At 35.8% G+C, this 16,153-nt stretch overlaps 1 protein-coding gene across 2 annotated transcripts in view; it reads left to right on the top strand.

The window, feature by feature from the left end:
* Nucleotides 1-16,153, top strand: part of SGCE (sarcoglycan epsilon) — a 72,847-nt gene that overhangs the window by 11,072 nt on the left and 45,622 nt on the right. The window contains exon 2 of one of the 2 annotated variants that reach the window (XM_063099663.1): nt 6,752-6,859. The exons of the other annotated variant lie outside the window; for it this stretch is intronic. Within the exon in view, the coding sequence (XP_062955733.1) occupies nt 6,752-6,859 (108 nt within the window). The remainder of the gene's footprint in view (nt 1-6,751; nt 6,860-16,153) is intronic. 2 annotated transcript variants of the gene reach the window in all.

Here is a 16,153-nt window from a genome sequence, read left to right as displayed (position 1 = left end):
TCAAAATCCAGCTCTGCCACTTACTGAACATATGGACTGGAGTAAGTTACATAATTTCCTGAGACTTCATTTCCTCATTGTTAAATGGAACTAATATTACCTACTTCACACAGTGAATGTAAGGGTTAAATTATTAAATACGTGTAAAATCATCCTTAGTATAGTATCTAGCACTTAGCACTCAAACCATGGTAGCTAATTATAAGTAATGGTCAGCTAATGTTTTTTAGAGAGAAAAACATGAAAATACTTTTTTAAAATAAGAAGCAATTTATAAAGTGTTAAGGAGAGTTGCATAAAGAAAAGAAAGAGAAAAATGTAGAGTAAGTGAGCAACATAGTGACTTGGTGGTGGGGGGTGGTGAGAGAAGAGAAGAGATGCAAGGGGTGTAGCTCTATATGTAACTTTTGGAAACAAAGTCTTTCATTCCACTTAGACAAATGGAGTGGTGGACAGAGAAACACTTGACAATTTGGTTCTAAGGTGAGTGTGTTAATCAGATTAAATTTCATTTGGCATATCCTGCTGTTTACTTGGACAGTAATGTCTGGGTAAGTTATTATTTATTATTTCTATCCCTTGACATTCTGATTAGCTCATCAGCAATCAGTCACTATTCACAGCTCTACAATTGCTTTTATTAAGTAGCAACCCCCTCCTCCCCAGTCAGCAAATTATTCAGGTTTAGGAAAGAGTAGTATCTCTTCAGAGAGTACTTGCCCCAGGCCAGATGAAATGTAGTCATCCTGCTACAAGACTCAAAATGAATCATGGAATCTTAAGACAGTCTTTAGCTATCGTAAGGTTTCTAGGGAATTTGAGGGCATGTCAGCTTTGGATTAATTTAGGCTTTGGTGATTTTGGAGGAGGAACATTGAAGAGTTGGTTAAAGGGTAAATTGTGTACAGTGATATCCCTGCTAATTATGAGAATGTTCTTAGTTTGGGCTGTATAAACCTAGGACGCATGTTATTCTTTGCTTTTGTGTTTATGAGTTAGAGCGAAACTCACACCCAGGTATAACTGTAGCATAGATTATCATGAATCCATAGAGCACTGTGTTCTCTTCCTTTTAAGATTTCTGAGGATGGTCCATTATCTTTGAAGGATGTCCAAGAACCAGTTTATACAGGTTGACATTTCTTTACACATTAGATTTAATCTTGAAAAGCTGTGTATAGGATAAATATTTTAAACATTGAGTCATATTTTTTCATCCTAAGGAAATTTGTTCTCACAGACAGAAAGTGCATTCGTCCTTTTCTAATGAAAATCAAACTCTAAAGTAACTATCCTTTTTCAGGGAGCACTCTGCACTTGTCAATGTACAGATTACAATAATTTTCTGTACAAGGAGTTAGTCGAGTGGATCCATGATCTTTGACACACAATTAAAAACAAATAGTTATTTCCATATTATTCAGATTTCTCCTTCAAGGTGTGGGACTTAAATATTTAAGCAGCAACATCATTTGTGGTGTTTTGTCTTGCCTTTAGTGACATTGCCTGGTGAGTAGAGCTATACAAAGTTGTTCTTTTCTTCAGATTTATTGGACTTCAGTCTTCTGTGGTCAAAGTAGGACTTTATATGGATCAATATGAACTTTTAACAAATGAATGTGCTCAAAGCAATGTTTTTCTTAAAATAGAGCTATATCTGTAGAATGTATTTAAACAATTTTACCCAGCCTCTATTTTTTTAAACGATTGAGACACCAATCAAATTTGTTTTTTTGAATCCTGTAAAAGCCAGCTAGACTGCTCTTATACGGGACCTGGAAAGTAGGAGTAGTGACACTTTGGTTCACCAGCCAAGGACATGCAGTGGTGTTAAATCTTATGCTGGGTTAGTAGATTTAAAAGCAAGAGTATAAGACAAAAATTCCATAGACTTAAAGTTATCCTAGTAAATCCTTTAAATCACCCATAAAGTACAATATGTGTAGTTTTGTGTATATAACTCTGAACAATAATTCTTATGCACAACATAGTCTGAGAACCATTGAGCTAGAATAAAGGAAGGAACAAAAGAGGAGCTGTCTGGGCACTCAACCCATTCTTTCTTTATGGTAACTACCCAATTCATGGAGAAGTGGAGAATTTTATATAGTGTCTGCTTGCCTGCAGGATTTATTCCACTCTGCTTTAAGATTAAGCCTCTGTAATCTTTAGACATGTTAATAGATTTGTCTTTGTAAGGATCAAATTAGACAATATATGTGAAAGCACTTTGCTCAGGCCCTGTTGATTAGAAGCAGTTAATCTAAATGTTGCTTGTCAGATCCACATATACGTTGTTCTTTGGAAAGATGTAGAGAATTTGGCCGCCTAATTTCTGTTTTTCTAGGTTGGGATTTTCCACTGTCCAGCAGTGACTTACGTGTTCTTGCAAACTGGTTATATCTGTAGACCAGTTGGAAGTAGGAGTGGGTAGGGTTTTCAGTTCTAAGATCAGCCCTACATTTATTGCATATAATGTGACAGATGAATATCCTAAATTCTGTTGGGTTCTGTAGGTCTTCTCTCGGTCTTCTCTCAATCTTCTAGAGCTCATAGTTGTGTATGAGATTCACCTGATGAAATTGTGTAATCCACCTACCTAGACTCTCCATGGAGGAGTTATGAATATGTGTTTTTAAACTTTTTTATTATAATTTTTGGAGTGCATGTGAATATGTATTTTTAGAAAGCTTCCCAACTGTTTCTTATGTATCTAGCATGTTTCCTTTGGAACCTGGTGATCAGGAGAACCCTGAGGGTGGGGTATTTTGCCACAAGAGACTATTAACATTTCTGATCCTGTTTTATCTTAAAGAATTAGGAAATTCCTACTGTATTTTTCATGTAGATTTAAAAGTACATAATTTCAGTTATTATGTATTAAATGAATCAACCATTTATTAGGTAAGTCATTCATAAGATTGGTCCGCTAGTACATGAAACTAGTATACTTAAGTTTACATATTTTAAAAATTGAATACAAATTAAGTAGCTTATTTGTTAAGGTGCTAGGGCCTTTGAGGTCCACTCCCAGGTATCACTGAAATGGTCACCTGAGGATTTTTTTGCTTGTTTGATTGTTTTTCATAACCTGGGTTTTGAATTACATTCTTTTTTTCATTTTAGAAGGGGACTTGCTATTTCTAATAATTTAGTTTAAGTTCAAAGTTTTACTAAAATTTCAATTTGGAAAGGAAATATACATTGCATCTCTGACTTATTAAGGTGGGGAGCGCCTTTAACATTAAGTTTGCTGTAGCCCACTAACTTTCTGTCTTCACTTGTTTTTACTTTCTCATTCATGAAGGATTTTCTTTACTTGTATATGCTTGGTTCTACCCATTCTACTTTTTCTTGGATTGTGTCTCATCACACAATTTTCTTTATCCTTAATCTCTTTCTCTCCTCTTACATCTTTTCCTCAGCTTACGTACAAATCTAAGTTTCCACATACTAAAATAACTGGCCTTTCTTTCCACTTGCTACTCCTTAGTCTATCATTTGATCTCTGCTTCTCTATTCTGGCCAGCATTCTTGAGAGATTAACTGTATGTGCTGTATCCACGTCTTGACCTTTTGCAGTTTGGCTTCTACTCCCACGGCTTTATTGGAACTCCACTGTCAAGGAGTCACCGATAACTTCTCACTTTTCAAGTCCAGTCGTCTTTTCTAAGCTCTCATCCTCTTTGACCTTTTTGCAATAAGTAAGAATGTTGATCACATTCTGCTTCTGGGCATCTCTTTTCCTTTGGCTTATGTGGCACTTCAGACTCAGTTGTTCAACCTCTCTGGACTGTCTCTCTTCTTTCTTTGCTGAATCATCCTCTGCTTTTGATATGTAAATGTGTTTATTGACACAGTTTTCTGCCTTTGCTGTCCCTCCTACTTTTTGTGCATTCTTTCTTACTGCATTTCAGGTCCGGGAGCTCGGACAAATCGAATAGACCCTGGGGGATTCTTGGGATATGCTGAACTCAGGGAACTTACCTGAGATGGCCAGAGTAAGGGAGAATAGGATGGAGAGCCAATATCATAGTCAGAAAAATGATGCCCAGATATATCAAGACTGAAAAGTAAGGATGAGAAATTGGAGAGTAAGCAGTAAGACTGGCAATTTGGATGATGAGAAACAGGACAGATGAATAGGTCAAGAACATGAATATGTACATACTCCAGATCATTTTCTTTTATTTATTTATTTATTTATTTTTTAATTCTATTTTGTCGATATACATTGTGGCTGATTATTGCTCCCCATCACCAAAACCTCCCTCCCTTCTCCCTCCCCACCAACAATGTCTTTTCTGTTTGCTTGTTGTATCAACTTCAAGTAATTGTGGTTGTTATATCTTCTTCCCCCCACCCGTTTGTGTGTGTGTGTGTGTGTGTGTGTGTGTGTGTGTGTGTGTGTGAATTTATATATTAATTTTTAGCTCCCACCAATAAGTGAGAACATGTCGTATTTCTCTTTCTGTGCCTGACTTGTTTCACTTAATATAATTCTCTCGAGGTCCATCCATGTTGTTGCAAATGGCAGTATTTCGTTCGTTTTTATAGCTGAGTAGTATTCCATTGTGTAGATGTACCACATTTTCCGTATCCACTCATCTGATGATGGGCATTTGGGCTGGTTCCAACTCTTGGCTATTGTAAAGAGTGCTGCGATAAACATTGGGGAACAGGTATACCTTCGACTTGATGATTTCCATTCCTCTGGGTATATTCCCAACAGTGGGATAGCTGGGTCGTATGGTAGATCTATCTGCAATTGTTTGAGGAACCTCCATACCATTTTCCATAGAGGCTGCACCATTTTGCAGTCCCACCAACAATGTATGAGAGTTCCTTTTTCTCCGCAACCTTGCCAGCATTTATCGTTCAGAGTCTTTTGGATTTTAGCCATCCTAACTGGGGTTAGATGGTATCTCAATGTGGTTTTGATTTGCATTTCCCGGATGCTGAGTGATGTTGAGCATTTTTTCATATGTTTGTTGGCCATTTGTATATCTTCCTTAGAGAAATGCCTACTTAGCTCTACCCATTTTTTAATTGGGTTGCTTGTTTTCTTCTTGTAAAGTTGTTTGAGTTCCTTATATATTCTGGATATTAATCCTTTCTCAGATGTATATTTTGCAAATACTTTCTCCCACTCTGTTGGTTGTCTTTTAACTCTTTTAATTGTTTCTTTTGCTGTGCAGAAGCTTTTTAGTTTGATATAATCCCATTTGTTTATTTTTCCTTTGGTTGCCTGTGCTTTTGGGGTCGTATTCATGAAGTCTGTGTCCAGTTCTATTTCCTGAAGTGTTTCTCCTATGTTTTCTTTAAGAAGTTTTATTGTTTCAGGGTGTATATTTAAATCCTTAATCCATTTTGAGTTGATTTTAGTATATTGTGAGAGGTATGAATCTAGTTTCATTCTCTGGCATATGGATATCCAGTTATCCCAGCACCATTTGCTGAAGAGGCAGTCCCTTCCCCAGTGAATAGGCTTGGTGCCTTTGTCAAAGATCAGATGGCAGTAAGTGTGTGGGTTGATTTCTGGATTCTCTATTCTATTCCATTGGTCAGTGTGTCTGTTTTTATGCCAGTACCATACTGTTTTGGTTATTATAGCTTTGTAGTATAGCTTAAAGTCAGGTAGTGTTATGCCTCCAGCTTTATTTTTTTTGCTCAGCATTGCTTTTCCAGATCATTTTCTACATGAGGGCCTAATGTGTGTTACATGGGGTCATGGTATCTTTAAGGAATTGCACTGGGGCTTTGGCTTCAACAATCATTTCTCTGGAGAAAAACTTTGAATCTGAATCTGAAGCCCCATTACATTGTCTTAAGAACCAGAGCTCTATTCCCATCTAATTCCCATCTTAGATGGTTTCACTTGTATATCCAACTGTTACTCTAAATTTAACTTATCCCCAATTGAATTAATCACTTTTCTCCCGAAACTCACTTCTCTTCTGGGGTTCCTAAGGTCTCACTGTTCTGTGTCATGCTAGATCAGAATTTTAAAGCCATCTTTGATTCTCCTTTTAGCATTACATCCAACAATTGAAGTATTGTTGCTAGTATCTGCGTGGTATCTTGTAACTGGCATCACCTTTTCTTTCCTTTCAACCTGGCTGCTACCCTGCACTCCTGTGATAGCCCCCTATTTAGTATCCCTTAACCTCAATCTTGTTCATTGCTGCTAGTGTAATGTTTCCAAAACTCAACTGTTAATTTTGTTGTTGTTTGTTCGTTTTTGTTTGTTTTGTTTTTGCTTTTTTTTGGCAGCTAGCCAGTACAGGGATCAAACCCTGGACCTTGGTGTTATCAGCACAATGCTCTGACCAGTTGAACTAACTGAGTTGTCTTTTTAACTGTGAATTTAAAAGATACTTTAAACTTAACACAGCATTCCTAGCCAGAGATAATTATTTTCCCCTTAGTGTTCTTGTAGCACTTAGACTATCTACCATTATGTGTGTGTATAATTATTATATACATTATATTATATATTACATAAATTTTTTACATGAGTTGCTAATCCCCATAGACTGGAAACTCCTTGCAGGGGGGCAGGAACAGTGTCTTGTTTACCTTGTATCCCCATATAGTCCTTGTATTGACAAACAACAGATATTTGTTGACTGGAATTAAACAGCTGGCCAGGCTGGAAGGAATATGACCCAGTTCATAGTAGATGATCTGTTATGGTCATTTTATTTTGACATTAATTTCATTTTTTGTGCATTTGTTTCATTCTGAAAAGCCTTTTTATTAAGCTGTGCTGATGGCATAAATGGAACAGTTAACTGGAAGACCAAACAGGCCAACAGTTTTATAATCAGCAGAAAAATGGCTGCTGGGAAGAAAGATGGTGAGTTTAGGTTGTAAATCTAACTCCCTTTGGGGGAGTCAATTAAATGTCTGCTTCCTGTATTCCCTTTGCTTTTTTAGTCATGTGTGGATTTTTTTTTTTGATAAGTCAATTGTAATAAAATAAAATTTTGTTTTTCTAATCTTCTAAAACTTCTGATCCTCTATGTTCTTAATCCATTATTTTTTAAGTTTTTTTTCATTTGCTGTAGCTTTTTAACTAAAAATCATTCCTGTGTTTTTAACCTGTTGTTGCCCCTTATCCAGTCACTAGCTTGCCACTTATAAACATTGTCCCAGTGTGGTTATTGTAACAACTTATATATAACATTGAAAAACATTAAGAAGCAATTTATAAGGGTTCTTTAGAAAGTTCGTGGAAAAATTAAATTAAAAGATAATATGAATCCTTCCATGAACTTTTTGAATACCCCTCGTATATCATTTTAAAACAGTATTTATGCAACCTTAGAAAAATGGTCATAAATATTTTGGCTAATTTTGGATGATTTTTGTTGCAAAACCAAATTGATATGTTTTGCTATTAAATTGTTAGTTGGCACTTATTTTTTATTGTCCTGTGAATGATTGACTGATCCTGCTAAATTTTTATTCCCTATCTGTAAATGTGTTCATCAACAATATTCCAGGACCTTTGAAATCATGCATTTCATTAGGGAGAAAAGGCCTTACTTAACAGTAAAAATATTAGTTGCTTTCAAAATATCAATTACCATTATGAACTTTCACTTAATATTTCTTAATTATGGTCCTTCCTCCTCCCACATGCAAAATATTGGCTAATAATGTGGTCGTGAACATTAGCAGAGTAGTAGCCTAGTTTCTATAACTTTGGGGCAACAAAAAATATGTATAATAATAATAATAATGTTTAAATATTATTAAAGAAACAGTAATTTTATGTGGTAAAATGGCCTTACCTCCAGATAAAACCTTCTGGGTACTTGTAGGAGTGATTCCTGGCTTACCTCATTTTCTTCGTACATTTCTGAAGATGGAGTCAGTAACTTTTTTATAATGGGTACCAAATTATTCTTCCACTAGAATCTTCTACCCCGAGATCTGTTTCACAGTGGGACAGAGGTTCTCAACATCTCTTCTTCCCTGCTGTCTTTGAAACAAACCCACAAATACCTATGCATTTCCATTGCTCAAATATATAAGAAAACATAGATTTTTATAATAATAACTTCCCATGAAAAGATCACAAAAATTCATTTTAAAAAGCACTAGATATACTTGTTCCAGGACTTAAGCCCATGGCCTCATAATCCTTTTTCCCACACCCTCTTTAGATATTTTCAGCAGATTCTCCCTAGTTCCTACAAGGGAATCACCCCTGATTACCCTTATCTGGCTGGTTCCTTGATCATGCTGAGGGCCTTCAGCTTCTTTGGTATATCCCTTCTTGTTTTCTAATATTTTTCTAGTTATGGACACTAGGTGTTCTTCATTGTTGCAGTCTGCACTGTATTTCTGCTCTGTCACCTCCAAAGTACCCTGGACCTGCCCTGGCTTCTGTTGCCCCACATAGTATCCCTGAAGACTCTTCCTCTGAACTTAACACCATTTTACACTAAATTGGGGTCATCCTTTCTCTTTTCTTCAGTTTCTTCTCTTTAACTTTGATCCCTAGAACTTCTGTTCTCTCTGAGCATTTTCCTCCTGTTCCTGTTTGATTAATCAAGAGAGTACTCTCTAACCAGCTCTTAGACCCAAGTGAGTCATCTATTATGGTGCTGTTTGTAGTGAAATGCATTCCATGACCTTTACATAGCATCCTTTAGAATCTCCAAGAGATACTATTCTCTTCCTGTTTCAAACTTTGTGCTACCATTGGACCTCAAACTGATTTTCTCCTTCAGACCTGAAAGATAACTAAAGTTCTGAAAATAGAAATGATTGATCCATCTTCAATCTACTGAGGTAATCGGTTTAGTTTATCAAATTCTCTTATTTTCTCAGTTTCTCTTGATCTCATCCTTTTAGATTCTTTCCCCTTGCTGGTCTTCTTATTTAAATACAATCATTATAGTTCTGTATTATCAAAAAAATACGTTTCATCATCTGTATGAAGAAGAGAATTGTTTCATCACCTTAAAAATTGCAATAACAAATACTAGTAGCTTGTATAGTAAGGCCATTTTTTAATGCTGTTTAAGATATAAAATGTTCTTTGAGATGTTCTTGACCATGAATCCCAGACATCTCTTTTTGACGATTTCAAGAGAGCGCAAAAGAATATAAGAGCATTTATATAGTAAAATAAATTTAGAAGTTGCATTTTTTATGTAACTTTTCTTTTAAATTCCAATTCTTAATTGAAGCATTGAGGTGGTACCTCTTCTATAAATGGGATTCTGAGGAATTCAAATGCCTCAGACAAACACATTTCACACTTGCCATCATTCTACCTTGACACACATTAAGTGGTTACAAAAGTCATAAAGAGCACTCTAAATATGGATTCCCTTCCCTTTTTCCTGGGGTCGGAGTAGGGGAACTTAAAATTTTAAAATTTAAGCTTGGAACAATCTAAATAAAAAGGGAGTATTCATCTTCAAATTCTCCTTTCTTAGGAAAACTCACATTCTAAAATGGCTTAGCCTTAGGTTTACTGATTGGCTTTCACTGTGTTTTTTTTAAGAAACTATGGCAAAGTTAAAATGATTCTGTCCTGATTTCGTAATTATTTTCAACTTAAATGTTAAACTTTAAATATTCATGGAAATGAAGTTAATATGTATTCTGGGTTACAATAGAATTCTCTTCTACCATCTTAAAGGAAGCTTCTTGGCTTGCTGACAGTCAAAGGACTACATGGCTTGAAGATAGAGGTATCTCTAGATGACTTATTTTTCCTGTTGATTGGAAAGGAGCAGGAGGTGGCCCCTAGTATTGAAAATATATATTCTTCTTTGCCTCTGAAGAGTGGCAAAATCAGAAAAAGATCACAAAGTTCCAGGATTTTAAAGAAACATCTACAAGAAATGTAAGGTTCTTCTTCTAAGCTCTGGTTATGAGGGCTGAAATGTTTCCTCTTCTAATCTTTAGGTTTGTTTTTTCCTTTAAAAACGAGTGTGTTTGAAATTATGATTATCAACTCCCTTCTTCCAGTTGTGCAATATAATTATAACTCTATGGAATAATAGAATAAACTTGGATTATCTGGATTATCTGGTCAAGTTCTGGTTCTTCATAAAACAAGGAGAGGTAATTTTAAAAATTAAGGTATTATGCAACATGATAGACTTACTGTAGTGAGATGTAATAATATAAGGTACAACTACTAAATGTATTAACTTACATTTTCAAATCAACAAAGTATGTGACTACCCCGGTTCAAGTCCTGGTACTTTCTCTTACTAGTCCTACAGGCTTGAACCAGTCACTTAGTCCCTCTGGGTTCAATTTTTCATCTATAGAATGAAGGGCTGAAATCTCCTGGAGAACAAAGGCATTCCAACTCTGATTGGTAGTAACTCAGGAATTCAGGGTTGAGCAGGAGGCTGAGGCGTTATCCAGGTAGGAAGTAATGCTGTGATCTATTTTTTAGTAGAGAAAGATATTTGGCTTATCTAGACAGGATGACATCTAAAGCCCTTTTCAACTGTAGTGTTCTGAGACTAAGCTTATTGATCACCAATTAACAATGGTTTGCAACCTCTTTCCAACTGACATTTAAGAAAAAAAGGGAAAACACTTGCAATCATATAATGATCTAGATATTTAGTTCAAGTTTGGAAAAATTAAAGTAAATGGCTTTGGTAGGGGGAAAAAAGTCTTATGCAGAAACCCTCTGCTTTTTTATATAAAAAAGTCCAAGTAGTAGTTTCTCCTCTACCTCATGGAAAGAAAAGTGGCTGTATCTCTTAGAGAAATGAAGTTTACAAAAGCTGTCCCTGTGATGAATTTCACAGCCTAGGCATGGACTACCTGTGACTGAAACAAAGACAGTGGCTGCCTACTGCCAAATGAATGGCTTGCAATACTTTGATGTTGAGTAAACTCAAAGGTGAAGGTCAGAGTGCTGAGAAAAGCTTTTGATTCAAAGCCAAAATTTATAAAGTTGGATTGATCAAACACAGGGAAAATCTTAGTGAGTAAAAAAAAGAAACCAAACAGATTTGGTGTACCTGGCTAGAAAGTATCTCTTAAAATATTTTGCAATTATCTGTTTTAATAATTAACTCTCAATTTGACTATAGAGTAGTAACATGTTAAAAAAAAATTAGGAAGGGATCCATAAATATGTCAGGCTCTGAAAACCCTGAAATGGTTTCTCTTTATGCAGAGATAGCAAGTGGGATTCATCTCTTAAAATGAATTCTGATGAATTGGTAGTGGCTTCTGGAGTGCTATATATACAGGGGTTCTGAATCTCATAAAGACCTTTTAGCTGTTAAAATTATAAATTATAAGACAAGAAGTCTTATTTTCCCTGTTAGTATCTAACATTTTAAATTATCTGGGATGATCATACCTAGTTACTTAGGCGAAAATTTATTTTAAAACCTGTACCAGGTAGGTTGCCTTTCAGTACTCTGTTTATATTCTAAACATATTTAAAAATCTTTATCATTCTTATCCAAAAATTTTTTTTCCAGATAATACTTACCATTAAGGCATTACTCTGAACAGCTGGGAAATACACACTGTCTAAATTAAGTAATTTGGACTCAAGTAAAGCACCTTTGTGATGTTCCCCAATGAATAGCTTACGTCTTAAAATGCTGAACACGAGAGGCAAATTGACAAAATTGCAGTATTTTTAGAAATAGACTTTAATTTTTTATTAATAAGTTACTTATTAATTATAATGTGTTACAATATTCTTAGGCTGGTTTAGCTGTTGCTAAGGGTAATATATCATTTAATTCATAGATCTCTTTGTTTAAATTATGCAGTATATTCCCCATCTATCAAATATGTAAGAAATTACTTTATACAATGCATTAAATCTATTTTGATTTGGTAGTTCATGTTTACATAACATATGGGTTGAATTAAGACTTTCAATTATACACTTATTTATTTCTGAATGTGTTTAATTCACAGAGTTTATGCTGCTGTTGCTTCAGGTAATGGCTCTGTCCCAATTATAGTAAGATCATCTATTCAGAAGTGTAATGCGTCAACTAAGAACCAGGAAATACGCCACAAAAGGTCTTGGGGCAGCCGAAATAGACGCTGCAAATGCAGGCTCTTGTTTTTTACATCTAGCAGAGTCTCATGTGTGTTAAAATATCACGTATTTGCTCTTATTTTAACACGCAGTCCTACCTTGTTTGGTAGGCTGGTTTCTAACCCTGCAGCACATTAATAACAGCAAATTAGAAGGGATAGAAAAGCTGCTATAGGAAACATATTGATAGCAATGAGAAATGACAGCTGACAACTTATCTACAGAGGAGAAAGCAGAAAATCTATAAAACACACAGCCTTTAAAAAGCATTAGCAGATTGAGAACCACTACTATGATCAGTAAACAACAAGGCAACCAAACAGTCCATGAGGGCATCACTGTATAATAGAGCAGAGTATGATAATTGATGTGTAAAATGACGATCTTATACCATTATGAAAAAGGATTGACCGCCGAGGACTTGAGAAAAATCAGCTCTCTGGAATGATTTGTTCCATGGGGTTCCTGGTAAACTGTAATTTTACTATATCCTTGTAAACCTTAAAAATTAGAAAATGATGATATAAACAGACCTTTTAAAGTCATTAATCTGTTGATAAGGCATCCATACATAATTGGCTCCTAATAAAGGTCACCTGGTCATGAACATTGACAGTACTTTATGACTTCTCAATGATTTCAGAAGAGAGACGGCTTTAAGGTTTAAATCTAGCTGGAACTTTCAGGGTCTCACAATCAGCAGCTATTTTATCTTTACAGCCAGGTATTTTTGTTCTTGGTGATGCAGAAAAAGGGCCGGTAAGTGTTCTCTGGACTTTTTTGCAGAGGTGGGACTGAGGGCATACCCATGTACATGCATATGCCATTAAAAATAATCATTGAAATAATTGTGGCATTACATGCCACACAGTCATTAGCAATGTACCACTATAATACCTTCAAAATTTAAGGTTTACTAATAAATACATCCAAACTTTTTTTTTTTAAAGTAATTGTGAGTAAGCACACCAATGCACACCCTTATATTTTCATAACAGAGAGAGAAAATTCCTAACGGGCTATTAGTAAAGAAAGAAAGACAGGGCACTATTTAGCTAGCATGAGGTCCTACTTTATTGCTACTGCTATCACAGTCTGTTATTTGATTCTTGGCTCTGTGCTGTCACATAATAAACAGTGGTTGAAGGGGTCTGTAGTTTCTATGCCCTATGACTAAAACGTAAAGGGAACAGTTTTGTGAACAAGATTTTGGTAGCATGGTGATGAGAGACATTGGAGCTATGTTTAATGAGGGCGAAATGAAGATCCCTGCTCCTTGCCCACATACCCTTTAGACTGTCTACTCAGATATATAATTTTTCCTTAAAAAATTCTATTACTTATGACTGTCTTTAGAAGTTTTTAATCTTTGCAAGTCTAAGTATCCTTACTATTTAAAGATGATATTTTTGACCTCCTGTGGGTTGAACTTTTGGTTTGTTTTTCCTCTAATGGTGATAGATTTGCTCCGATGTAGCCACACACTGGTTTCTAGTTTATTTGTATCTAGTAGCATGTGTTTGCAGAGGTAATGGATTTGCAGCCATAGAAGATTGCAAAACCATGCGATACACAGAGAGGCTGGACCCTGTGACCTCAGCTTGATTATTAGCATGGCAGCGTACACATGTATATTTCAGAGATTATTAGATCTTAGTGTTGTGGTTTCTTAGAGTGTTTAAATTTGATTTTCAAGACTAGCTGTTAAGGAAAACAATATGCTTCGAGCTTACAGTTTGTAATACTTAGGTATATGTGAGTGCAACATGTGTTAACTGTTAGTAGCAGCCTCTGTGGGTGTTGGTGCAGACCTTATCAGTATTATTTATATAGCTCATGTTTAGAACAAGAGCATATAGTTTCGAGTTCTCTGTGTCATTTGTTGTTTTTGAAAGGAAGCACAGGTGTAAACACTGCCCAAATAGCCTCTTTTGAAGAGCTACTTGTTTTGCAAGTAACATATGGGAAAGGGAAAGGGAAGGAGCACTTCTCTAATGCATTGTATGGGTGCCCATAATTTAAACTGATGCTACAGAAAGGAAGTATTATTTTCACAAACAAAACATAGAGGCTTAGTCATTTTCATTTCAAGGTGATGAATGTGTCATATATCTGTATTATGTTTTTCTCAAAGTGAATGGTATGCTATAGTTAAAGTGAAGCAGGCTTTACTGTGGAGTTGCCAAGGTAACTGTCCAGCAAGTATGTAGTTCAGCAGATTGCAGAAAGGCAATTGAGTACACATGAATAAAGAAATACGCATGTCATCTTAAAACCCAGAAGGGCTATGGTAGATGTGGCTTGGTTCTATAGTTTGCAGAAATGTTTTTTATGAAAGCAGAAACTGATATATATGTTCTACACTAGGTTTTGAAGTGAGATGATGTGGAATGGCAGGTATCCTTTAATAGTTCCACGCCAGGCCCTGTGGAGGCTATAAAGAAAATATAATCGTTTCAATATTATTTAATATGAACAATCTTTTTGCTTTATAAGCTAGCTTTTGCCACATTATAGGAGCAAAAACTGAGGGAGACTGTTAGTAGTGTATAGTGTAAATGGAGGATGGTAATCTATGAAGTGCTACACTTAAATATTCTGTATATATGTAGTTCTGTGTTTACCTCTACAGTGCTTTGTATTACAATGTATTCATCTGTTCCATTGGCATTGATACAATTACTCAAATATGCCAGACATTCTTCTAGGTGCCGAGAAAAGAACAAGGTAAATAAAACTCAGTGCTGGACTTCAGGGTGTTTTTAATCTCTAGAAAGAATAAGTTAGATAAGCTCTAACTTAGGTTATTTGAAATATTCCTCTGCTTTGCATGTAGGGTTGTGATCCAGAATTTAAACACTTTTATGTATATAGAGAAATAACTTTTCAACAGATGTTCAAAACTGTCTATAATTTGACCCTTCGTTCCTTCCCAGTTTTACCTTCCCCTACCTTACGTATATCACAGAATCTAGCATCACTGGCTTAATTTCCTTCCTTGAAAGGGCCCCACAGTATACCACTATTGTATCTTGCACGTGTGTTTACTGCTCAATTCCCCGTCTCTGAGTTTTAGAATCCTAATAGTACTTTAAAAGGTATATCAAATTCTGGTTCCTCCATAAATCTTTTCCAGATCTTTCCAACCTCGATTGCTCCTCCCATCCTTTTAAGCACTGCCAGAGCAGTTTATACTTCTGGGATAATACCTAGTTAGGTGGATGTTGGTCTGTCAAACCAGATGGTGAACTCATGGACAACAAGGACTGGGTTTTTTTTATCTTCATATTCCTTAAAACACTTAGCATTTAGGGCACAGTGTGGGATAGAACTGATTAAAGAAAAAAAGCCAAATTCCCATTCTTACTATTTTTGTATAATCTGTTCATTCTTGTTTTTTGGAATAGGATCATTTCCACAGGTGAGTAAATTGTTCTTGAGTAGCAGTTGGGTACTTTGTATGCCATGGGAGAACTGCTTATGTGTACTAGGACCAAACAAGTCAGGAAAGAATGAACCTCCCTACATACCTAGTTTAAACCTGACTTGCAGCTTCCTTCCCTCTGTTACATAGCCTTTGAAGTTGTGTTTTTAGTAGTAAAGCTATGTATACATGAATCTACAAGCCAAATATTTTAGTTCAGTTCTCCTTTTTGGCAGCCGTCCACAGAACTGCAGGGACAAGTTTTCACAGATAAAGAAACATTTTGTGGGAGTTCCTATTTTTATGCTGAAACATTTACTGTCACCAGTCTTGCTATCCAGGGCTTTAGTCAGTTGTGAGCTTGGCAAGAGCTGCCTTGGGGTTCCTAAGGTTAATTACCCCATTTACAAATCCATCAGTGGCTAAGAGAAAGAACTGGCCTGATAGGGTTTATTTGTCTAAAAATTGCAGCCACTAGCCAATCGGACGACAGAAACCCCAAAAAGATTGTAGAGGTGACAAGGGGAATGGCAGTAATGTGTTGGTGGAGATAATGAGGTCAGAAGAGAAACAATAAGTGGGAACTAATCAAACCAATCTGGCCATTTTAATGTACTCACACCATATGTCTTGTTATCAATAAATCACATAATCTGACCCATTTC

This window comes from Cynocephalus volans, chromosome 6, assembly GCF_027409185.1.
Source record: "Cynocephalus volans isolate mCynVol1 chromosome 6, mCynVol1.pri, whole genome shotgun sequence".
In the NCBI taxonomy this organism is placed as follows: Eukaryota; Metazoa; Chordata; class Mammalia; order Dermoptera; family Cynocephalidae; genus Cynocephalus; species Cynocephalus volans.
The sequence above is the reverse complement of the archived record's forward strand: the minus strand, read 5'-3'. Positions and strand labels throughout refer to the sequence as shown.